Raw genomic sequence first — 27,064 nt, forward strand, 5'->3', positions numbered from 1 at the left:
AAGAAGTTACTTGTATAGAAGTCACTTCTCAAAAAGTGACTTCTTGAAAAGTGACTTTATAGGAGTCACTACTCAAAAAGTGACTTCTATAAAAATCACTTGTTGAAAAGCGGCCTTGTTTTTTTTATAAAAATCACTTTTCAAGCAGCTTTATATTTTTTTATTTCTAAACATCGGATTGCAGGTAACCAACTGCCTATGAATATCAAAATAAGAGCAAAACTAAAAGAACCTTAACTGGTAAAATTTTGAAACCAATATAAATTAATGCTTGCATATTTTTCTGAAAATAAAGAAGGGGGGAAAAAAGAATGGATGGTGCAAAACTCTCGCATTTATATAGGTTACTTTTGCACCCAGTCCTTAATCTCGATCGCGACATTCGCAGTACGTTGCTTGTATATATAGAACGTCACGCAAAGTTCCTAAAAAACGGCCGCTCGGGGGAAACAGGGGCCAGCTTTAAGCTGTTGGAAGTGGCGTGGCCGCACCATGCATGTAACTCCACCTTTTATCTCCATGAGCCACGCGGGAATCACACTACAATTAGTACACCTACGTAATTAACCTAATTACTCGCTTTATCCCTCCTCTAGAAACAAACACCTTTAATTAGCCACTAACAACTTTTTATATATCACTTTAATTTCAGGGGAAGCTAGGTTGAGGTCAAGAGGCATTTTTTTTAGAAAAAAAAGAAGAAGAAGAAAGAAACACGCTACCTGGTCCATTCCGAAAAAAATAAAACTTAGCTACAGAAGTAAAGTTGCTGGACCTATTATGGTCTTATTAAGTCGATTGTGTATCTCATTTTTTAGCTAGTTTGATTGGACGTAGTTATATATTAAACAGTGTAATTACTAATTAGTGATTCATTTTGTTAGACCTACAGCTGCTATATATACTTCTATCTATCCTATGTGGCTTATGTTAATTGCTCTTAAGATTAAAATTTGTTTTTTCAACTACTACAGTTGAAGTCTGATGTAATTTCACCTGCAAAGGTTATGGTTTTCTTTTTCTTTTTCTTTTTCTTTTTTTTGGCAATTCCAAGTAAAGTAGATGTTGATGAAATTAATAATTAATCCAAACCATGGATTTAGACCCTCATATGCATAGTTCATTAGACTGGTAGTTCAAAATAGCCTCAAAGTAAAAGTGCACAAGTTGAGAATAACTATTTTTGGTAAAACCGAGATATGAGATATTGAAAGAAAAAAAGTGAGACTGATATGTACTATCTAAATAGAGCCTGATAGAATTTCAAGGTATGTAAAATAAATAGAGAAATAAATACATACCAAAATTCAGGATCAAGATAAAATACGATAACTCACAGAGCGCCAGAGAGAAGAAATTATTGATCAATCTGCGGAAGCGTGAAGTCCGGCTATGATCTGAAAGTCACGAACCGAACTTAGGTGATTTGGTTTCTCCTCCTATCTCAGGCACTCTACCGTATGGTGTGGAACCGATGGTAATTCTTCACCAGAATGCGTATGAGAAGGTGGCAGGACCAATACCCCTTTTTATAGAGCTCAGATCGACTTCCCATCAAAGTCTGATTAGGATTCTATTTAAATTTAAATTAGATGGGATAGGGATAAAAATATATCATATCAAATAGTTCTATATCTGTTAGGATTGACCTTTATCTATAGCAAATCCTAATTTAAATATGATTAATTGGGCCACAATATATGGAAATCCTAACAATCTCCCACTTGGCTCATTTTAATTATATTCCATGAACGAATTTTCTATACTCCAATCTTTACTGCGCATTATTGAAAACTTTATGGTCAAATACCTGAGAACTCACTTGATCTTTAGCTCAAACTAAAAGACTACAATGATAGGAACTATGACGGTCCACCTCTTCATAACGAAATTTTCCTTCCATAATTACCGTATCATCTTCACCTCCTAGCCAAGTACTTTATATGACACAACTTTATGAATGAATTTAAACTGTATATTCATTCGTTAATAGACAAAACTTTATGTCTATTAAATGGTCCAACACAGCTGCATTAAATTTTAACTTTATTGAAAAAAGATAGATGTTGCAACTTTATATATCAAAAGAACTAATCAAACCCATACTTTTAACACGATCCGTAGATGACCCAGGTACCGGCCCCTTGGTCATTGGGTTTGCAATCATACATTTGGTACTGATGTATTCAATTGTAGCATAACCTTCATCTATCTTCTCTCTCACAATAAGATATTTTGTGTCCAAGTGTTTACACCTTGCTGTAATCTTGTTGTTATTGGCAAAGAAAACCGCAGCTGAACTATCACAGAAATCCTTATTGGATAAACACCGGAGTCCACAATTCTTTAAGTCTGTGATAAAATTCCTAAGCCAAATAACCTGTAATGTGGTCTCGTAACATACAATATGATTCAAAGTTTCTTTCAAATACCTCATAACCTTTTTTAGCAGCATTCCAATGCTCCATACCTGGATTACTTTGATACCTGCCAAGTAATCCAATGGCAAAAGTAATATCCGGACATATGCATGTCTGTACATACATAAGACTACCAACTGCAGAGGCATAGGGCATGTTTTTCATATGTTCAATTTCTAATTGGTTTTTAGGACACTGAAAAGCATTAAGCTTATCCCCTTTCTGGACAGGAGCAACATTGGGCTTATAATTATGCATTTCAAAATTTTTCAAAACTTTCTTTACATAGGCCTTTTGAGATAGACCAAGTAAACCTTTATGTCTATCCCTTTTAATTTCAATACCAAGAACATATGAGGCCTCATCTAAACTTTCATTTCAAAATTTTAGAAAAGAAATTCTTTAGTGTTATGCAATAGTCCAAAATCATTACTGGCAAGCAAAATATAATCAATATAAAGGACTAAGAAAATTATTTTACTCCCACTAACATTTAGATAAATACATTGATCAACAATGCTTTTCTTAAAACCAAAGGTCAAAATAGTTTGTTTAAATTTTAAATACCATTATCGGGAGGCCTGTTTTAGTCCATATATTGATTTCTTTAATTTGCATACCAAGTGCTCCTTTCCCTTTTGCGAGAATCCTTCAAGTTGATTCATATACACCTTTTTATAGAGATCCCCATTTAAAATAGTTTTTACATCCATCTGGTGTAGCTTGAGATCAAAATGAGCAACCAGAGCCATAATTATACAGAAAGATTCCTTTCTAGATATTGGAGAGAAAGTCTCTTTATAGTCAATGCATTCTTTCTGAGTAAATTCTTTTGTCATAAGACGGGCCTTGTATTCTCTATGTTACTTTTGGAGTCCTATTTGATTTTATAAACTCACTTGCATCATACGGGTTTAACTCCTATAGGTAACTCAACAAGATCCCATGCCTTATTGTGGTTCATGGATTCAATCTCATCCTTCATGGCATTATACCATTCCGTAGAATTATTACTATTTATAGCTTCGGAAAAATTAAGAAGATCATCTAAACTCTGGCCATTCTCATAAAGATAGACAATATAATCACTGGATATAGCCGGTCTTCTCTATCTTGAGGATCTTCTTAAATCTATCTGATTATCCACATGTATATCTTGATGTGGATTATTCATTTGTATATCTTGATGTAAATTATTAATTTGTACATCTTGATGTGAATTTTTCACTTGTATATCTTGATATGAATTATCAATGATAGGTTCACAATGATTTTGTGGTTCCAAAACGATTCGTTGTTCTATTGGAATAGGAATCATTAAATCATGAGGGACAATAGTGGGTCTGTCAAATACAGAATCCGAATGCTCTTTAATTTCCTCAAATTTAATGAACCAAGGTTCAGAGCTCCCACTAATTGCACCATTCTCAACAAACTGTGCTGTTTTGATTTCTGCAATCTTTATAGGAAGTGATGGACAGTAAAACTTATACCTTTTGGATTTTTCTGAATAACCAATAAAATATCCTGATATGGTTCGAGGATCTAATTTCTTTATTTGTGGATTATACAATTTGGCCTCAGCTTGACAACCCCATGTATGAAAATGTCTTAAACTGGAATTCCTACTTGTCCAAAACTCAAAGGAGTCTTAGTGACAGCCTTAGTAGGGACCTGATTAAGAATATATAGGGCAATTTTGAGTACCTCACTCCACAATGATATCGGAAGGTAGAATTACTGATCATACTCCTGAGCATATCAATTAATATGCGGTTCCTTCTTTCAGCAACACCATTCTAATCAAGTGTTCCTGGCATGGGGTATTGTGGAACAATTCCGCACTGCTCCAGAAACTTAGCAAAAGGCCCAGGAACTTGGCCTTTATCTGTTTCTCTACCAAAATATTCACCACCCCTGTCTGATCTAACTACTTTTATCATTTTCTCGAGTTGATTCTCTACTTCAGCCTTATATGCCTTAAAGGCATCTAATGCTTCAGATTTTTCTTTAAGCAAGTAAAGATATCAATATCGAGAGTAGTCATCATTAAATGTGATAAAATATTTATGGCCAGTAATTGAGAGAGAAAGAGGCCCGCATATATCGGTATGAATCAACTCTAGTGTTCCATCACATCTTTTAGCACCTTTAGAAGAGATTTTGGTCTGCTTTCCCTTTATGCAGTCCACACATATTCCAAAGTCAGAGAAGTCAAAATCATTTAAAATGCCTTCTCTAATTAACCTTTGGATTCTCTGTTTCGAGATGTGTCCTAACCTCTTATGCCATAATATGGATGACTTTTCATTATTAATGCCACGTTTTGATCCAACATTTTCGTGCATGGTAAGAAGAATTTCACTATATGAATCATCTAAAGAGACTTTATATAGATTATTTTTCAAAACACCAGAGCCAACTATTTGAGATTTATAGGATAAAGAAAAAAACTTTATTATTAAAACTGAAATTATATTCCAATCCAACAAGTTTGGAAATAGAAATTAAATTCTTAGAAAAATTTGGAACATTAAATGTATCAATTAAATCCAAAATGTGACCAGTAGAAAGAACTAATCTAAATGGTCGTACAAATTCTACTTTAGATGGATTTCCTTCAGCTGTATAGATAGTCGCTTCATCTTTACTGGGTTTTCTCCGATTCTGAAATCCCTACATGGAATTCGCCACGTGGAATGTGGCATCAGAGTCAATCCACCAAGTATTAGACGGAACTGAAACTAAATGCAACTCATGCATCAAAATCAAAAATTTACCTTTCTTCTGGAGTCATTTCTGATACTTTTGACAGTCCTTCTTTATATGACCATTTTTCTTACAAAAGAAGCACTTAGGAGTCCAATTACTTGATTGGCTTTGTGAACTAGATGAAACTTCCTTATTCTTTCTTTTTTAGTCATTCTTACCTTTACCATTCTTAGCACGCTTTATTTGTCTCTTTTGAGAAATAAAATTAACTGTATTTTGTTTCTCTTGTATTAATCTGTCTTCCTCTTGCACACACATGGTCAGCAATTCATTAATTGACCATTTATCTTTATGTGTGTTATAAGAGATCTGAAATGGTCCATATTCAGATGACAAAGAGTTCAAAATAAAGTGCACTAAGAATGAATCAGAGATGGTTACTTCAAGTGTGGTGAGTTGCGCTGCAATATCTCGTATTTCCATAATATGCTCGCGAATCGAGCCATTTCCGGAGTACTTCATGGAAGATAGTTTATTCATTAAGGTGCTCGCCAAGGCTTTATCGGAGCTGACAAATTGCTCCTCAATGGCCTTTAGATAATTCTTGGCTTTATCACATTTTGGGATTGATCCCCTTATGCATTTTTATGCCCTTGACTTTATGAGCATCAAACTTAAGCGGTTAGATTGCTCCCACTTTTTCTGCGCTGATTCCTGTTGTGGAGTCATTGGCTCCACTACCTTAGGCGGTTGTTCAGCGCGCAGAGCCAAATCTAAATCCATATAGCCCAAAATGAATATGATCTGTTCTTTCCACTCCGAATAATTAGAACCATTACGTATAGAAACAGATTCACCAATAGGAACAGAAAATGGAGTCATAGCTGAAAAATAAAATGCATGCTTTATCAATAAAATACCACATCATAAATTACCACACCAAAATTAAAAAAATACACTTTATATGACATCACATCCCCTCCTTTGGGAGCAGAGTTATGAGCATAAGTATTTTTCGATCTTTATGCATATACTTTGTATGCCATCACAACCCCTCCTTTGGGAGCAGAGTTACGAGCATAAATATGCAATCATTCTTTATGCATATACTTTATATGACATCACAACCCCTCCTTTGGGAGCAGAGTTATGAGCATAAGTATTTTTCGTTCCTTATGCATATACTTTATATGACATCACAACCCCTCCTTTGGGAGCAGAGTTATGAGTATAAATATGCAATCTCTTTATCAGAGACTAATTAAACTTTCTGCAAGTCGTAGTAATTTTAAATTTTTCATATGAAAAAATCGTTAGCTTTGGCCAGGCAAATTTCTCCAAACAAGTTATAAGAAAATTACCATCCTGCACCACCCATGTACCTTCATGTCTAGACCTTATTTGGGAGCAGACTAAACATAATATCAGGGTGCAATTTTCGCATGCACTTCTTTAAAGCAATTAATTTATCTTTTCTTCCGGTCGAGGCCGCTTTGGCTTGCACCCGAACAGTTGAAGCAATAAATTAATCTGACTTAGTGCTACTTGATTGACATGAAAATTATCCGGAAGCACTACTTTAAAGTAAATTAAATTATTTTTTTTTTAATTAGGGCCGCTTTGACTTGCACCTAACCAATCGAAATAATAAATTAATTTAACTTAGCGCCAAACATTAAATAATCGACAAACAATTATGATTATTTAATTTTCATGTTTATCCGGTCAAAATAAGAATATAGATGCGATTATTTAAAACATGACATCGCAATCAAATCTAAGCTTTATATATTCTAATTTGACCATAAATATAAGACAAATAAATTTATGATAAATTAATATTGTATGCAAGATTAAATCTTTATGTGAACGGATTCTTTATGTTTCCGAACACATTATTAAAGATAAAGACTCCAAAGGATTGATTCAGATAAATAAAAGAATTTAAGTGCGTAATGGGCTTAAAATGGGACACCTAGTAAGTACAAATTGGCAAAAGGGAACCCAATAAGTAATTACGGGTTCAATCTTAATAGGTTCAACTCTTATCCGTATCTTAATTAAGCAATCCATCACACTGAATAAACCGAAACAATATTATGATGCAACTCATGATTACGTACTATTGCACTAATGAATTGGCTAGTCAACTTAACCCAACAAAAAGTTTGACCGATACAAAAGCTAGCCAAATCATTGATGCGGTAAATTGATCCTTTTCGTCAATCTTCTTCTATTAATACGGTTTCATCAAAAAAACATAAAACCCAAAACAAGGTCAACCCATGCTACATCAGACATGAAGATGTCACCGCGTGAGAGCAAGAGCCACAATTTACGACATCTTACAGGGTATGAACACCAATTTGAAGAAGATGAAGAATAATTTATAAGTTGTGCTAGGCCACATCAAATCTGGCTATGATTCGAAATCGCAAGATGCTTTTCTTACATAATTCTAAAATTCATTATAATTCAATCCGATCAAAGAATGCATGCATACAATATTAAAATTATCGCGTGGCTCTGATACCAATTGATAGAATTTCAAGGTATGTAAAATAAATAGAGAAATGAATACATACCAAAATTCAGGAACAAAATAAAATACGATAACTCACAGAGCACTATAGAGAAGAAATTCTTGATTAATCTGCGGAAGCGTGAAGTCCGGCTATGATCTGAAAATCACGAACCGAACTTCGAACTTGGGTGATTTGGTTTCTCCTTCTATCTCAGGCACTTTACCGTATGATGTGGAACCGATGGTAATTCTGGTGGCAGGACCAATACCCCTTTATATAGAGTCAAGATCGACTTCCAATCAAAGTCTGATTAGAATTCTATTTAAATTTAAATTAGATGGGATAGGGATAAAAATATACCATATCAAATAGTACTATATCTGTTAGGATTGACCTTTATTTATAGCAAATTATAATTTAAATATAATTAATTGGGCCATAACATATGAAAATTCTAACAGGGCCTTCATATTATATTTTGTTAGTGCGCTTTTCAATATTGAGCCAAACTCATTCTAGTGGGAGCCATTATTCTAACTCAGCGCACTAGGCGGCCGCGAGTACTATAGCTCGATTGAGCTCGCAAATACTATAAATTATTATCTGAATCTGACCGAATCATGTATAGTTGATGCCGCATGAATACTTTTGCAGTTCACATGTATATTTATTCATATACATGGTGAAGAATTTATAAGCGCATTAATTAAATTATTATTCCACCAAAGGATATAAAGTTTTGATCAGTGCTTTGTTGCATGGATCGTAAGTGAGGTATATCGTGCACCCTTTACTATAATTTAGGTCATGTCATTGTCGCGGCACCATGTCTTGCCCCCCCCCATCTCTTATATATGAGCATGTATGAACCTCTCCATCTCATTGGGATTAATACATGTGCAAGTGATTGAGCTACCGAGACTCCGCGCGAGAGAGAGAGAGAGAGAGAGAGAGAGAGAGAGAGAGAGAGAGAGATCCGAGAGAAGGGGATATATATATATGGAGTGGAGAAAGAGCTACTTGGATTTGATTCTTGTGCCCTTGGCGCTCTTCTTCCCCATGCTCTACCATGTTTGGCTTTGGCGAAAGGTCCGATCGCGGCCCCACGAGACCATCATCGGTATCAACTCCGCCGGCCGCCGCCTCTGGGTCGTCGCCATGATCAAGGTACGGCGGCTGATTTTCCCGCCTTTCGTTGGTCGATCGGTTTCCTAAATCGCAGTTCTTAATTAACTCAAAATTAATTAATTGATATAATTAATTATTTCTGCGAAATTAATTACTCGAATAATTTCCTTTGGTTACTCTTTTACGTAGCCTCCGAAAGGAATGCTACTGATAACTAAATTTAATTATAAAGGAAATGGTTTTGATAGATGAGTAATAATAACTCTCAAGGAAATGTACAAAATTAATGAGGGATATATCCCAGGGATTAATTTGCTGGTGTAATGTTATTATTATCCTATATAATTAATTAAGTCATTCTAATCGTAGAGAAATTAATTGTTGCAAAATCGATCTTCATCGTAAAATTAATTTGCATGCGCATATATATGTTTATGTATGTAATTAAGCATATATTGGAGAAATTAACTAACTAATTAATGCATGTACAGGACAACGAGAAGAAGAACATATTGGCGGTGCAGTCGATCCGGAACGCGCTGATGGGGTCGACGCTGATGGGCACGACGTCGATCCTGCTGTGCTCCGGCCTGGCTGCCGTGATCAGCAGCACGTACAGCGTCAAGAAGNAAAACATATGTAAAAGAATTTAGAATTCAGCGTTCAAAATTCTTTTACACATATTTTTTTAAATATCATAGTATATATCTCTATTACATTAAATTATAATTAAAAATAAAAAATAAAATTTTAGAACAAAGATGATGCACCGGGTGCACCAAAAAAGTCTCACTGTTCTCCCAAATGGAAGAGCAGCAGGGCGATAGCCCCGCCTGGCTCGGGTGCCACGTGGCGCCGAGCCAGGGCGTCCTCAAATTAGCCTTTCTGGACACCATGTCCATAAAATTTTTGTCCCAAAATTAATGAGGGATATATCCCAGGGATTAATTTGCTGGTGTAATGTTATTATTATACTATATAATTAATTAAGTCATTCTAATCATAGAGAAATTAATTGTTGCAAAATCGATCTTCATCGTAAAATTAATTTGCATGCGCATATATATGTTTATGTATGTAATTAAGCATATATTGGACAAATTAATTAATTAATTAATGCATGTACAGGACAACGAGAAGAAGAACATATTGGCGGTGCAGTCGATCCGGAACGCGCTGATGGGGTCGACGCTGATGGGCACGACGTCGATCCTGCTGTGCTCCGGCCTGGCTGCCGTGATCAGCAGCACGTACAGCGTCAAGAAGCCGCTGTTCAACGACACCGTGTTCGGCGCCCACGGCGAGTTCATGATCTCCCTCAAATACGTCACCCTCCTCCTCTTCTTCCTCTTCGCCTTCCTCTGCTACTCCCTCTCCATCCGCTTCCTCAACCAGGTCAACTTCCTCATCAACGTCACCGCCAGCGCGCTCTCCGGCCTCGACGCGCCTGCCGGGCTGTCGCAGGACTACGTCTGCGACCTGCTGGAGAAGGGATTCGCTCTCAACACCGTGGGCAACCGGCTGTTCTACGCTGCGCTGCCGCTGCTGCTGTGGATCTTCGGGCCGGTTTTGGCGTTCTTGTGCTCTCTCATCATGGTGCCGATTCTGTATAATCTTGACGTCGTGTGCGTGGGAGGGAAGGGTGGTTCCAACCCTGTTGGGAAAGCGGAGAAGACGATGCCGGTGTAACCACAATACTAGTAATAATCACATTAATTAATGGCGGGGTTCTTCTTGGGCCGATCTGGGCCGGACTGGGCCAATCATCCATCCACCGTGATTGATTGTCAGGGGACAAGTGTTCCACTTGGTCATGGTCATGTGCCTTTTATTGTTATGTATTGAACTAATTAATTTTAATTGCATTATCTATTTGTGCTATCGAGAGTAGTAGTAGTACGTATAAGCCTTTCTCTAGCTTCTTTCTCTCTCTCTCTCTCTCTCTCTCTAAAAAAAAAAAACAAAAACAAAAAAAAGGAGCTTTTTCTCCCCCATCAATTTTTCGGACAACATTGCAATCTATGATATTATATAGAGCTAGGCTGGTATACTATTGGTAGCACAGAGGCCTCCGTGCTACCAAGTTGTTTTCAATGATGCGGCTTATAAATCGACGATCGGCTCCGTTAGACTTGATGAAAGTATTTGGAAATTAAATTTCATAATTTTTCGACATCATTTATCAATCAAACGAGTAGTCTAAAAATGAACGGCTGAAAATGAAAATCTCATAAAAAATAGTGATAAAGAATTCAAATTTCAAATCGGAAGTATTGGTCTTGTTATTGATGTTAAGTAGAATTTTCTATTAAATTTTCATCTAATTTGGATACTTCTACACCGTTGAACTTTAAAACGCATCATATCTACCATTAAAATTGTTAATTTTGGAACTTTTTGATCACTAACCAAATGATGTCGAAAAATTATGAAATTTAGTTTCCAAATACTTTTAATAGTGTAGATCAAGTCTAACGGAGCCGATCCTCGATTTGAAAGCCGCATTATTGAAAACAACTTGGTAGCACGGAGGCCTCCGTGCTACCGATAGTATACCAGCCTAGCTCATATTATATATATATGCTCTGTTTTGTTTGTTGTATCGTATCGAATACATATTAGATATCGATACTCGCGCAACGCACATCCGATATATTCGTGTCAGATACTTCATAGAAATATTTGATATTTTTAAAAATTGAGAAAATTAACGAACTCCATATAGAAAAAGTTACTATCTTTGCAAAGCGTGACGATTTTTTGAAGTTCTAACAAACTGCCGCTAAATAAAGTGATAAAAAGTTGTCATATTATAGAAGATAGCATGGTCATATTTGGTTATCACCGAATATGACTTTTAGTGGTGTTTATAATTAGTAACCACCATTTATGGAGAAAAAGCGGCAACATTTTTAATTTCGCTACCAAATGCATATTTTAAGGCATTTAACATAGTTCTCAACTTATATGAAGATAATGTGGCCCTTTTTTTTTTTGCCAAGAACCATATATGTTTTAAATAGCATTATTATATAAAGTTATTTCAAAAATTCACCACCAATAATAAAAAAAGTTGCTACCAATAATAAACAAATAATAAACCAAAATATAATAATACACGGTTTATATTTATAAACATAACATATCCAAAATAACAAAAGATACAATCCAAGTGAACAAAATTATCCTTATAATAATAATTTAAAAGCGAAATTAACTTCTGACTTACAGTAGATTAAAAATAAAATAATAGTAATATCAATTTAAAGACAAAAAAGTAATAATATCTGATGTACACTTTAACATTTATTTATGCCTCTCTAAACATTAAAAATTGAAAATATTTAGGAACCACGAAGAAAATGCTCCTAATTCAGCAGCCATTCTTTTCCTAAATAAATGAAAAGGAGAAAAATAAATTAAATAAATTCATAACGGTCCACTAAAAGCTGATGCTATATTAGGATGCTCGAGGGCATATGTATGAATTGCATCCTTAGCAGATAATATATTTATAATTCAAGTCAATAATTTTGTAGAAATGTAAACTGAAATATAGGCTCTTGGTTTAATGATATAGTAATTCCGATGAAAGTTAGGAAATCATTAGGAAAGTAAGGAAAAATAGGATGAAGATACTAGCCCAACAAGTTCGTAAATATGCCATCAAAACATAGGGACATTCCTAATATAGTAGTATATAGGGCTTTTTTTTGCAAATAGCCCCCTGATAAAATATTATTTTAAAATTAGCACTGTCAAAAATTTATTTGCAAATATAGCTCTGCCCCTACTACGCAAGCACCACGTTAGCGCCACGCGGGCGGGGCTGGGGCTAGGTGTTTAAATTGAACACGGTAAACCATTCACCGTGTTCAAACACGGTGAATGATTCACCGTGTCCAATACAAATATCCCCACTTAGCCAAAAAATGGCTAAGTGGAGTTAGTTGTATTGGACACGGTGAATTGAATCATTCACCGTGTCCAATACAACTACTTAGGACTTAGCCATTTTTTGGCTAAAGCTGTATTAGTATTGGACACCGTGAATGGTTCACCGTGTCTAATACAATTAACTCGACTTAGTCATTTTCGGCTAAGTGGGGATATTTGTATTGGACACGGTGAACCATTCACCTTGTTCAAACACGGTGAATAGTTCACCGTGTTCAACTTAAACTCTTGCCCCGCCCTCATGGCGCTGACGTGGCGTTTGCGTGGCAGGGGCAGGGCCCTTTTTGTAAATAAATTTTTGACAGGGCCAATTTAAAAAAAAAATTTTATTAGGGGGCTATTTGCAAAAAAAACCCTAGTATATAGGGGTGTCGCCCTAGTATACTAGGGGTGTCAATTAGCCGAATGTCCCTATGTTTTGATGAGCCTATTTACGAGCTTGTTGGTTTAAGTATCGTGTCGAAAAATTCATCTCGTGTTTTTCTCTTTTCTTTCTTAATGATTTCCTAACTTTCGATACGGCTCATTACTATATCGTTAAACCAGGAGTCTATATTTCAGTTTACATTTCTACAAAATTATTGACTTGAATTATAAATATATTATCTGCTAAGGATGCAATTCATACATATGCCCTCGAGCATCCTAATATAGCATCAGCTTTTAGTGGACCGTTATGAATTTATTTAATTTATTTTTCTCCTTTTCATTTATTTAGGAAAAGAATGGCTGCTGAATTAGGAGCATTTTCTTCGTGGTTCCTAAATATTTTCAATTTTTAATGTTTAGAGAGGCATAAATAAATGTTAAAGTGTACATCAGATATTATTACTTTTTTGTCTTTAAATTGATATTACTATTATTTTATTTTTAATCTACTGTAAGTCAGAAGTTAATTTCGCTTTTAAATTATTATTATAAGGATAATTTTGTTCACTTGGATTGTATCTTTTGTTATTTTGGATATGTTATGTTTATAAATATAAACCGTGTATTATTATATTTTGGTTTATTATTTGTTTATTATTGGTAGCAACTTTTCTTATTATTGGTGGTGAATTTTTGAAATAACTTTATATAATAATGCTATTTAAAACATATATGGTTCGTGGCCAAAAAAAAAAGGGCCACATTATCTTCATATAAGTTGAGAACTATGTTAAATGCCTTGCATGCCACGCGGCGCTGGGCCGGCCGCATGGCCCCCCGCTACTGCTGCGCGGGTACCCACCGACAGCGGGCCAGGGCCCGCACTGTGCAGGCGGTACGTGAGCCTAGCTCCAGCACGTGGCTGGCCGCACAGTGGAGTGGGTCCCAGCGGGCACAGCCGCACGTGTCGGGCGGGTGCCCGCTCGCCGCAGCACGCCGGCCGGCGCGGCACATGCGGGAGCCGTACCGCGTCCGTAGCGGCCGAGCCTGCGATGCGCGCCGGGCGCGCGCCTGCTCTCTGCCTGTGGGCGGGTGTCCGCGCCCACAGCATGCCGGGCCTGCACGTGCTCGGCGTGTCGCCCGCTCACGGCGGCCGGCGCCCGCGCAAGTTAGCGAGCGGGTGCGCACCTGTGACTGCAGCGGGCCGGGCCGCGCAGGTCTGCCACGGGTTCAGACCGCAGCCGGTGACACCGCTGCCCGCAGCGGGCCGGCCCGCTCGGCGTGCGCGCCTAGCCTCCCGCAGCAGGCCGACCTGCGCGGTGCCCAGGGATGCGCGCCGAGCCTGCAGCGGCCGGCCGCGCAGTGTGCGCCACGTCCGCAGTGGGTCGCGTTGAGCTTCTCCTAATGGTCGCAAACAGCGATTTGAAAAAAATTTCAATCCACGAAGCAAAAATAAAAAAATACTAACTTATGAAAAAAAAATCGCACATTATGATCAATTTTGAAGAAAACTAAAACTTAACTTTAGTCTTATCTTTGATATCTTCCTTTTTAATCGATTTCACCTAGAAAACAAAAAAACGTAGAACTAATCTACATAAAAGGAATTGATCCAATGAGTGCGATAAAAAACACAAAGCATGCAGCATAAGCGAAAACAAGCATTCACTGCTCTTTGATACCAATTGTTGAAAAATAAGCAGCGGAAACTTACAAACCGGATAGGCCAACGTATCCGGGAACCCGAATCGGATGGATCTTGTTTTACAAGCCTTCTTGGATCGTCCTCTGTCTCGATACTTCTGGATCTCCACGTTTCTCGCCTTCTTCCCACGCATACGTCTTTACGCCACGTATCGAATGCGGATTGATTGCGATGGATGCCAATCGAAGAGGCTACCAGAGTCTCTCATGCCAACTCCAAAACCAGGAACGTAGGTGGAAATTCCAGAGAGGAAGAAGAGAGAGAATAAGAGATATTCGGGTTCTTATGGAATTTGATCGTATGCGATCGTCACCTTTTCGGAGGAAAAAGGGCATTATATAGAATAATGGAACCCTAAACATCCTGAATTCCATATAGATTAGGAAAGATCAGGGATATCTATTAACATATAATATATATCCATAATAGATGTGTTTCTTAATTAATAAGAAATTAGTATTTATTCTTATCCTAAACTTATTAGGATAAATCAATCCACATCTTAAGTGATCGGGTTAAATTAGAAATCCGTCAATGGTCGGACACACCACATGGCATAATATAAAGTAATATTTATTATTGATTTTTTAGCCAAACTTAATTATAAAAAAGCTCATTTATATGTAAACATTTTAACCATTAGATTCCAAAATCTAATGAGTTAAGATCTCATAAATTTATTTTCCATTATATATTATAATTTATATATATATATATATATATATATATATATATATAAATATATAGAAGGGCTAGAATACTTGTAAAAGTATCATGGGGGGAGTACTTGTAGTGTTTTTAGCTCTGGATGGAGAGCATGTGAGGTAGAGATGATGTGGTTAGGATTGGTGGTAGGTGGAATAGTATTTATCCAGGCTATTAATAACAAAAAGTAGATCCAATGCTTAAAACCTACATTAGGCACATGATGTGCATACTTTGTAAAGTCATCATAGCTCAATCGTCTATATATAGTATATATATAGTATATATATAGTCATATATATATATATTCCTTTTAAACTTTTTATTTTGACCGTCTCGTATTTCGTAATATAATATATAAAAGAGCCAAACACGAGCTGAATTTTTCGCACGATTACTTAACGAGCTAGCTCGTGTTCGGCTCGTTTCTTACGTGTTTCGGCTGTTGACACCTATCATACTAGGGTTTTTTGCAAATAGGCCCCTAATAAATTTTTTTTTAAAATTGCCATGTCAAAAAATTTATTTAAAAAAGGGGCCCTGCCCCTGCCACGCAAACGCCACGTCAGCGCCCATGAGGCGGGAAGAGTTTAAGTTGAACACGGTGAAACTATTCACCGTGTTGAACAACGGTGAAATGGTCACCGTTGTCCAATTACAATTATCCCCACTTAGGCCGAAATGACGTAAGTCGAGTTAAATTGTATTAGACACGGTGAACCATTCACGGGTGTCCAATAACTAATACAGCTTTAGCCAAAAATGGCTAAGCCTAAGTAGTTGTATGGACACGGGAATGATTCAATTGGGCGATTTTGCAGGCCCGGCCCGGCCTGCTGCGCGCAGGAAAGCGACCCTGCGTTCCCGGCCCGGCTCGCAGCGCAGAGAATTTTTCTTTAAAAAAAATAATAATAATAATAATAAAAATCCTATGTGGATATTTTTTCCGGCATGATAATCTTTTTTGGAATACATATATTTTTTTTAAAAAAAAACATGCATGATTTGTTTGTTTTATTTATCCTTTGTGGGTGTATTTAATGCTTATGTAGCATGTGATTGTATATTTTTTGGCATATAAGTACTTATGTTATTCGGTGTTTTTTCAACAAAATTTAAATTTTTTTTTTTTGGAAAAACGGGTTCGACGTGTGAAGCATTCCTGTAGAACATTCATTTTTCTTATGTACATCTTGTAGTGATATAGTAGGTTTTATTATGCAAAAGTGATGTAATAATTAAGGCCATGTAAAGGGATGTGTTTTGCGCAGCGTCGACGTTTTTCAAATTAAATTTTGGCATAAGTACTTATTTTTTATCTGTGTGATGATATTACGAGATAAGTTCTCCTTATATAAATATTTTTTGAAAGAAAAGGATGTGTTCTTTCAAAATGGATGAGTTCCAACTTTTGGATAAGTTCCAAAATTAATAGAAAATTAATAAGATTGTGATATTTTGAACCGACACTGGGTGATAATTACGAGCATAGCGAAGTTTTCGATCCCGTTGTGTCGAGGATAATATTCCAATCTTGTTAATTTTTTCGGAATATGTGCCTAATGTCCAAACCTTTTTTTTTTTGTGAATGTAGTGAAATGACTTCCAAAAACATCATAGCTGATCTCACCAGGGGTGATAAGCTAGATGGAAAGAACTATGTTTTGTTTTATATAGGAAAATGCAATACCTGCTTAATGAACAAGGGGTTTTCGTAACTCTCTCTGTCAAAAGAGCATGCCTGCCGAAGGCACAACTTCTGAGTATGAAAAAAGGTTTATAACAAATGGTTCAAGAAGGATCGAAACTGCGTGGTACACTATGTTGTGTGCCATACAAGACGACCTCATTGAACAGTTTGAGACCTACGAGACTGCCAAGAACATGTGGGACAATCTGAAGATTGCTTTTGGGCAAATTTCAGTCACGAGGCTACGTGCCTTAAATTTGATATTTCAGCAATACAGTGAGGACCCGAAATATTTAATGGTTAAGCACCTCCGTGTGATGGGTACTATAATTTGGGACCTTAAGAAACGAGCTCAATAATGAGCAACAATAAGTTCTAGCAGTGATTCGTTCACTGCCTGATCCTGAATGGTCCGAGATGAAGCTCATGATGACACACAACGAGAACATTAAAACGTTTAATGACATCTCGCGCCATCTCGAGCTCGAGGCAGAGCACTTGGAAGCGAATCGTTCTGTCGCTCTTGTTGCACGCTCCGAGAAACGCAGTGGGATCGCAAGCGTAAGAAGCGTTACAATAATTGAGCGCAGTTGAGCCATATTTGACAGAGATCGCCTAGATATTTTCTTTTATAGTATTTTATTTGGATATGGTATATTAGTTGATGGTTTCTTTAAATTAGATTTGGAGGATGATTTGTTTGCATTTGCTTCTTCTTCTTCTTCATCTATTCTCTGTGATGAATCCATTAAATGGCATGCCAGATTGGGCCACATAGGTTAAGAAAGAATGAATAGAATGGCTCGAAAAGGCCTTTTGAGGTCTCTCGCCAAAGTTGACCTATATGTGTGCGAGCCTTGTCTGGCTGGGAAGGGATATAGAAAGCCTTTTTTGTAAGGCTACTCGTGCCTCTCATCCTTTAGAGCTAATCCACTCAGACATTTGTGGGCCAATGAATGTGAGGGCCTGGCATGGTGCTTACTATTTTCTCACATTCATTGATGATAATTCTCATTATGAATATGTGTATTTGCTTTTTCGCTGATATGAAGCTTTAGATTGCTTCAAGCGCTTCGTTGCGGAGGTTGAGAATCAAATAGAAAAAAGTGTAAAGGTGCTTCGCACTGACCGAGGTCGTGAGTACTTGTCTGATCAGTTCAAGACTTATGAGCAAAAAGGATTAGTAGACAGCTCACTATTCCTGGTACTCCGTAACAAAATAGTGTTGCAGAGCGAAGGAACCGTACTCTATTAGACATGGTTAGGTCGATGATAGCGCAAGCACAACTTCCCATAAATTTTTGGGGAGATACTCTTTTGACTGCAGCCTACATCCTTAATCGAGTCCCTAGCAAATCAGTGCCTACTACCCCATATGAGTTGTGGAGCGGTGGAAAGCCAAGTTTAAACTAGTTACGCCCTTGGGGTTCGGCTGGATATGTTCACAGACTCTCACATAAATTCGGAAAACTCGGCCCTAGAGCGAGCAAGCATGTGTTCATCAGATACCCTGAAAAATTCGAAGGGCTATGTGATGTATGGTGAACACCCAGATAGTGGTATGACCGAGTTTGAGTCTCGTGATGTGAAATTCCTATAATGGGATTTTCCAAGCATTGGTGAAATGCGAAGAGACGTCAGATTGTATGAGTTACAGGGCGACGCTACCCCATCTGCGGTTGAGGGTGATCGATCACTTCCCGAAGTCGTTGAAGGAAGTGGTAGCGATCCTCCGGCTAGTGGGAGTGCTTCTTTGAGTGAGAGCATACCCTTGGAAGTCGGCAGATTAGACCCTCCATTACGCAGAAGTGAACGTGGACATATTCCCCGTCAACATTTTGAGATCGAAGGGGATATTTCCATGTGCACTCCGCTCGATGATGATGAACCTACTTCTTATACAGAAGCACTACAGATGTCAGCTTGCAGTGAGTGGATGGCTGCTATGAAAGATGAGATGGACTCCATGAACAAGAACCAAGTATGGGAATTGGTTGACATTCCGCCTAGGCGCAAGTCTATTGGAAATAAATATTTTTTTTATAAATTAAGCGCAAGGCGGATCGATCAATCGATAAATATAAGGCTCGGCTCGTGGCCAAGGGCTACACTCAGAGGCAAGGGGTGGATTACAACGAGACGTTTTCTCCCGTTGTGCGATTTGCCTCTATTCGTTTGATTCTAGCCTTAGTGACACACCTAGATTTGGAATTGTTCCAAATGGATGTCAAGACAGCTTTTCTCAATGGAGAATTAGTGGAGGAGATCTATATGGATTAACCTGAGGGTTTTGTACTCAAAGGTCAAGAAGACAAAGTTTGTCGTCTTAAAAGATCCATTTACGGTCTTAAACAATCGTCGAGACAGTGGTATTTCAGGTTTCATAAAGCCATCACCTCTATCGATATATCCATGATAGAGGAGGACCACTGTGTATATGTCAAGAAGACAGAGAATGGAATTTTGTATCTCTCTCTATACGTCGACGATATACTATTGGCTGGAAATGACATGGAATTAATCAATACCACTTAGGAGTGGTTGTCTCTCAATTTTAAAATGAAAGACATGGGTGAGACAAGTTATGTGCTCGGAGTGAAGGTCATCCGGATCGCTCTAGAAGTTTTTTTTGGTTTGTCTCAAAAATCTTATATTTAAAAGATTCTAGAGCGTTTTAGGATGCATAACTGTAAACCCGCTGACACTCCAGTGGAGAAAAATCAGACTTTGAGTCTTGATCAGTGCCCTAAAACGGATAAAGAAAAGGAGCAAATGAGTAGGGTTCCTTATGCGAGTGCAATTGGAAGTTTGATGTACGCTATGATGTGTACTCGACCTGACATTTGCTTTGCTGTTAGCTTGGTAAGTCGTTACCAGAGCAACCCAGGACCTATTCATTGGCAAGCGGTCAAGAGAATCATTCGATGTTTAAAAGGAACTAGTGATCTCGTTCTCTATTTTCGAGATGGCGACTTGATTGAAAGGATATAGCGATACTAGTTATGGCGATGAGTGCAGGTCCACCTCAGGCTATGTGTTTGGAGGCGGCGCAATTCCTAGTATAGTAAGAAGCAAGGCTGCGTTGCCTTATCTACTATGGAAGCGAAGTATATTGCTTGATCAGCAGCCGTTTTAGGAGGCTGTTTGGCTGAGGAGATTTCTCCAGCGACTCGACTTTGTGATTCGAGTCGATGAACCTGTTGAGATATTCTCTGACAGCATAGTTGCCATGGAGTATGTGAACGACTCCGAGTATCATGGCAGGACCAAGCATATTGATATCCGTTTTCACTACATTCGAGAGATGATCAGGCTAGGCGAGGTCATTCTTAGACACATCTCCACCACTAGGATGGTGGCTGATCCGTTGACCAAGCCGATAGCTAGGGATATGTTCCAGACCCACGTTAAGAGTTTGGGTCTTCGTAGGTTTTGATATGGACATTATTTTGTATCTTACGCTTTATTAATGAAAATATATTTTTCTCCTTTTAATGAGATAGCGTAATTGATATTAGTAGGCACATATTCGTTAAGTCACCAGGCTCAGATCAGCCCACTCACACGGGTGATCGCCCTGGCACCTAAATGGTGAGCAGGATGAGACTAGATAATCATATTAAACTTGAGTAGTTGTAATATGATTACTTTGTTCATATATGTTATGAATGAAGTGTTGATATAATTTAAAGTCGCCTTAATTAGTTTAAGATGAGACTCTAAAGAGTTGGATATGAAAGTTTTTTTGAGAAATTTCATATCGAGCCTGTATAGTAGCCGAACCTATGTGCTCAGGTTAGAGAGATGACTTGAGTTGTGGTGGTTAGATACCTTAGTGGTACCTAGACCAAGGTTCGTATGGCGTTTTTTAGAGCGTGACATGACCCATTGAGTGGGATAGCATACATATCATACTGTATGTGCTTGTCGACTAGTTAGTAGAGTGACATAAGTTCTTCCCTCCATATCACTGTGTGAGCACTAACCCTTTTGTGCCCTCAACTTAGAACTACGTTATGAAGTGGAGGTCCAAAGTAACTAACTTAGCATGTATCTCAGGGTCATGAGAAAATACGATCTCGCGGAACATGTCTAGTAAAGTGCTTGGACCAATATGGATTAACGTGAGGAGCTGAGGAAGATGTTTCGATAAGACACTACGTAAATCTTGTGACTCATTGTCCGAGCGGTTATCTCGGTTGTGTTACTTGAGATAATCATGAGTACGAGAAATAACGGTGGGGTCGAGCCCTGTTATTACAGGAGAGGGACTTTGTGATGCTTGATCCGGTGTGTGTTGGAACGTCTAGGGCATAGACGAATTAAGTCAGTGATGTGCTATGTTAGTTGGGCGGTGACTTAATATAGCACTCCTGCATGTGTTTCTTTCGTCAGGTCGCACGCTCCATTACACGTATGAAGAGATGAATGAATAAGAGAGAATTGGCCAATATGGCCAAGTGGGAGATTGTAGCCATGTGGTGTGTCCACATTGGCAGGTTTTAATTTAACCCGATCCACTTAAGATGTGGATTGGAATTTATCCTAATAAGTTTAGGATAAGAATAAATCATATGTTTCTCATTAGTTAAGAAACGTATCTATTAGTGGATATCTATTATATGTTAATAGATATCCTGATCCTTATCCTAATCTATATGGGATTCAAGATATTTAGGGGTTCCGTTATTCTATATATACGCCCCTTTTTTTCCGGAAAAGGCGACGATCGCATACGATCAAATTCATAAGAACCCACGAAATATCTCCCTTATTCTCTCTCTTCTTCCTCTCTGGAATTTCCACCTACGTTTCTGGGGTTTTGGAGTGTGGATATAGAAGAGGACTCTGGTAGCCCTCTTCGATTGGCATCCGTCGCATCCGATCCACATCCGATCTGTGGCGTAAGGCGTACACGTGGGAGAAGGCGAGAAACGTGGGAGATCCAGAAGTATCGAGACAAGGACGATCCAAGAAGGCTTGTAAAACAAGCAATCCGATCCGATTCGGGTTCTCGGATACGTTGGCTATCCGGTTTGTAAGTTTCCGCTGCCTTATTATTTCTAACATATATAATATATAAATTATTTATTTATATATATAAATATAAAATATATGTATTCGAGCTGTTATTGAGCTGAACGCGAGCGAGCTAACCCTACCTCGTGTTCGGCTCACTTGTTAAACGAGCTGAAAAATTAAACTCGTAATCGTCTCATTTACTAAACGAGTAATTCGATCTTGAGCTTATTTCAAGCCGAACATGAGCTAGCTCACAACAACGAGCTGGATTGCCACCCCTAGTAATGTGTAGAGCACAACTAAGAATATAAATCAATTATTCTAGTGTCCTCGACAACATATTCAAAGAAAGTTCAAATCATAATTCAATGGTATTGAATATGACCAGGAAATGCACAAACAAGAGCATGAATTTCCTAACAAAATAAAGATAAAGAACTTTTATAGCATATATATACCCCTCAAAATAGACTATTGCACCAGTGCATTTAATTGGTATAAAGCCTTACAAATAGCCTATATATATTTGCATTTTAGAGCTCAAGGGTTACATTTAGCAAGTTTGGTTTGAGTTATATATGCAATATTACAGAGTATTTCGATATATCTAGATATTTTGGATTTCTAAATTAGATTACTACTGATGCTGCATTAGCGTGTTTAGTTTAATGCAATAATATAATGCTGGATTGCACTGTTTATAACATTACTATGTTTGATTTAGTATATAAAACTCAGTAATCTTAACAATAAAATATAGTCTATTCTAAAATTGGCCTTAGCCATATTTGGTAAACTTTTTTTTTTACTGTTTATAAATAATATTTTTTTACTAAATTTTATTTTAAATAATTTAAATTTTTAAACTTTAAAATTTAAAATGTTAAATTTGAACAAAAATATAAAATTTAATGCAGCATCAGTAGTAATCTNATTTGAAATTTGAAGTTTAAAAATTTAAAATTTAAAATTTAAAAATTAAAATTTGAAAATTAAAAATTAAAATTCAAAATTTAGAATTTAAATATTGACAATTCAAAATTTTAAATTAAAATTTTTAAAATGACATATTGAAAGGGTTTCGGGAGTAGGAGGAGTAAATTTGTATATAATATGCAAGATTAGTCGCCTTCAGTAATGCAAGATACACATCCCCCTCCTTAGTAATATTTTCGATGTAATCTTACACCTTTTGTAATGCTGCAATACCGAACAGATTACATATTGGATGAACTAAACGCAGTAATCCTGGTAGGATTGTCTCTAATACTGTTAGGATAACCCAAACCGAACGCACCCTTACATCTATCTTATTAGAAATAGTGGGTGCTTGGTGTAGCATTTGAAAATTGATTTTGAGCCCAAATGTGATCTTTGGCTCATTAGAGTGTTTGGCAACTTTGTTTTCAAAATCTGACTATAATTTTTAGAATCAGTTTTTTGATTTTCGAAACCCAAAATCAGAAGCTGCTCAAACCTTCCTTGAAATCTGATTATGATATTAGACTCAAATTTTTTTCATTTTAGATTAAAATTTTATATTTAAATTCAAATTTTAAATTCTAAATATTTAAATTTCAAATTTCAAAATTTAAAATTTAGATATTAAATTTCCAACTTTCAAATTTTAAAATTTTAATTTTCAAATATCATATTTAAAACAAAATTATAAATTTCAAATCTCAAATTTAAATTTCACAATTCAAAATTTTAAATTTTAAATTAAATTTTAGATGAAATTTAAATTTTTAAATTTTTAAATTTTAAATTTTAAAATTATAGGTTTTAATTTTTAAATTACAATTTTTTTACTTTTAAAGTTTAGAATCTAAATTTTAAGTTTTAAATTTTAAATATTCAAATTTAAATTTTAATTTAATATTTAGGTTTTAAATTTGAAATTAAAAATTTAAATTAGATTTAAAAATTCAAAATTTAAATTTTAAATTTTCAAATTTCAAGTTTATATCAAATTTTAAATTTTGTGTAAATTTAAAATTTAAAATTTAAATCTTCAATTTAAATTTAAATTATTTAAAATAATAGTAATAAAATTATTATTTACAAACGGTAAATTTTTTTTGCCAAACAGCTTTATAAATCGCTTTAAAAAAATCATTTTCATTTAAACTTATATAGCTAAACGCTCTATGACTTGCACAAATTGGACATATTGCTAGTTATATTGGTGATTGTGGATAGATTAACCAAATCAGCGTATTTTATCTCTATCCACACATTTGGTCGAGAGAGAGACTTGCACAAGTATAGCTTGATGAAGTTGTGCGACTTCACGGAGTGCCTATCTCTATTGCATCGGATAGAGATCCTAAATTTGTATCGCATTTTTGAAAGAGCCTTCATGAAGCACTGGGCACCCAATTTGGATTTCAGCATCGCATTCCACCCTCAAAGTGATGGACAATTTGAACGCACCAAATGAAATAAACGAAGTGGGTAGCGTACTACCTATCTCTCAAAAAAAAAAATCTAAACACACCATTCAGACTTTAGAGGACATGCTTCGTATCTGTGTTTTGGATTTTCAAGGCGGATGGCACCTTTCAAAGCACTCTGTAGAAAGAAGTACCGATCACTTTTCTATTGGAGTAAAATAGGTGAAAAGCTAGTTTTGGGTCCCGACGTGCTACATGAAGCGGAAAACAAGGTTCGCGTTGCTCGAGAATGATTGATTTCAGCCCAAATTAGACAAAAAAGTTGTGCTGGTAAGCATCAGAAAGAATTGGAATTCTAGTTGGGAGATCATGTCTTCCTGAAGGTATCACCGACGAAGTGGACTAAGAGATTCGATTTTCAAGGAAAGTTAAGTTCTCGATTCATTGGACCCTTTAAAATCTTGGAGCGTGTAGGCCCGGTAGCATATCGGATTGCTTTGCCACCGAACTTATCGGGAGTACACAATGTGTTTCATATTTCAGCGCTCTGGAAGTATGTTTTTCACCAAACTCATGTTTTGGATTTCACTCCGTTGGAGTTGGGTGAAGATTTGAGTTTTGAAGAGCACCTAGTGAGGATCTTAGCTCACGAGGTGAAAAAACTTTGAAATCATGAGATTCCTTATGTAAAAGTGCTTTGGAGCAACCACGAGGAACATGAGGCTACTTGGGAGTTAGAGAGTACGCTGCGGGAGCATTATCCCTATTTTTTTCAAATGGATACTTAGGATATTTGACTTCTAGTTTCGCAGACAAAACTCCTTTTTAGAATGAGGGGGGATATAGTGCATTAAACTTTAGCAATTTCGGAGTACTAGTGAGAGAATAGTATTTTGTACTATTTTGAAAGTTTTGACTGAGCTTGGAGAGCTTGGGGATGTTTTCGGAGCTTAGTTAGTGTAAAAACAGACTCCGGAAGCCAAAATCTACAAAACTGCACTTTTGGCCATTGTGTACAGGTACCAAGTCTGGGTATCGGAACCCTATTGCGTACGAGTTGGCTCAGCTCTTGGGTTTTGCGGAACTAGGTTGAGTACGGGTACTAGACCATGTTATACTGGTACTGATTTGAGCGGGTACCGGAATGCTATAGAAATCAAAATTTCTAACGTTCGGGTTTTGCGGGATTAGAGCCGAGTACCGAAACGAAAGGGATTGTGTACCGGTACTCCAGTTCGGGTACCAGTACTCAATGGTACAGAACTGTTTTTTGTATAGTTTGTAATTCTTGAAATTAGAGGGGCTTTTTGAGATATTGTGCAGATGGGTATAAACCCACTTTACCTCACCTTTCTCCTCTCATTTGGAGAAGTGAAAGAGAATGAGAGAGGTTGGTTTCTCTCTCTTAGATTTTTCACTCCCAAACTCCTCGAATACTTGTATTTTCTTCTTCGTCTCTTCATCTTCTCCATGGGTGCTTGGATCTAAGGCTTGGAGGGGAGCTTAAGCTTGAAGAAGATACTTGTTTGTGACCTAAGCTTCAACCTAGCAACTCCAATTTGAGATTAGAGCTCTATTTGATGTTAGTAATCTCCCTTCACTCTCTATTTCAGAGATTTGCAGATGTTTTAGTAGAAAAACTATAGAAATTATGATTTATTTTGAGATTTTTCAAATGTGAACTTTTAGGATGAAATTGATGAATATTGACTTTTAGGTTGGATTTGAAGCCCCATTATCTTGGTTTGGAGTTTGGACAAATCTTGTTTGATCCAAAAGTAATTTTCACCTATTTTCTCTATGAATTTTGGTGAATTTCGTGGTGAGATTTTTGAAAACTTGTAAACTCTTTGGAAATTTTTCTTAAGGTGTAAGAAGTTTAGAGGGCAACCTTGTTTTTGAAACGATCGAGTTTTCGACGGTTATCGGGTAGGTTTGACCTTACCGAAAAGGATGAATTCTTCCTATATCTCTTATCTCATTTTTTAGCTTATTAGATGGTTTAGCATGCAATTCAAAACAATATTGAATTTTTGGACATATAGTTCGGAATCATTTTATATGAAGAATTCTACCCTCTATGTAGTAAAGGTATTTATAGGAAATGACATGCATGTAAGACATATAATGTAGTCAATAGCATGGTTTAATTAACCCTTGTGTATATTATTGTTGAGGTACTTATTGGGATTGTACATGACTCATGAAGTAAGTTACTTGTTAGAACTTGAATGATAAATCATACATACTAGTATAGTTATGATGAAAGAGGTTCTAATTTCATATTTTAGACTTGATGAAAATGTTATAATTCTATGTTTTAGACATGAAGAAAGAGGTTCTAATTCTATATTTTAGACATGATGAAAGGGGTTCGAATTTCATATTTTAGACATGATGAAAGGGGTTCTAATTCTATATTTTAGAGATAATGA

General features: G+C 36.6%; 1 protein-coding gene across 1 annotated transcript; it reads left to right on the forward strand.

Annotated features, from left to right (window-relative positions):
- LOC109725450 lies at positions 8,560 to 10,668 on the forward strand. The gene is made up of 2 exons (XM_020254641.1): positions 8,560 to 8,824; positions 9,914 to 10,668. Exons 1-2 carry the CDS (start codon positions 8,657 to 8,659, stop codon positions 10,472 to 10,474), a joined length of 729 nt encoding a protein of 242 aa, XP_020110230.1. The 5' UTR covers positions 8,560 to 8,656; the 3' UTR covers positions 10,475 to 10,668.

The sequence above is a fragment of the Ananas comosus genome, linkage group 20, assembly GCF_001540865.1.
Source record: "Ananas comosus cultivar F153 linkage group 20, ASM154086v1, whole genome shotgun sequence".
Lineage (NCBI taxonomy): Eukaryota > Viridiplantae > Streptophyta > Magnoliopsida > Poales > Bromeliaceae > Ananas > Ananas comosus.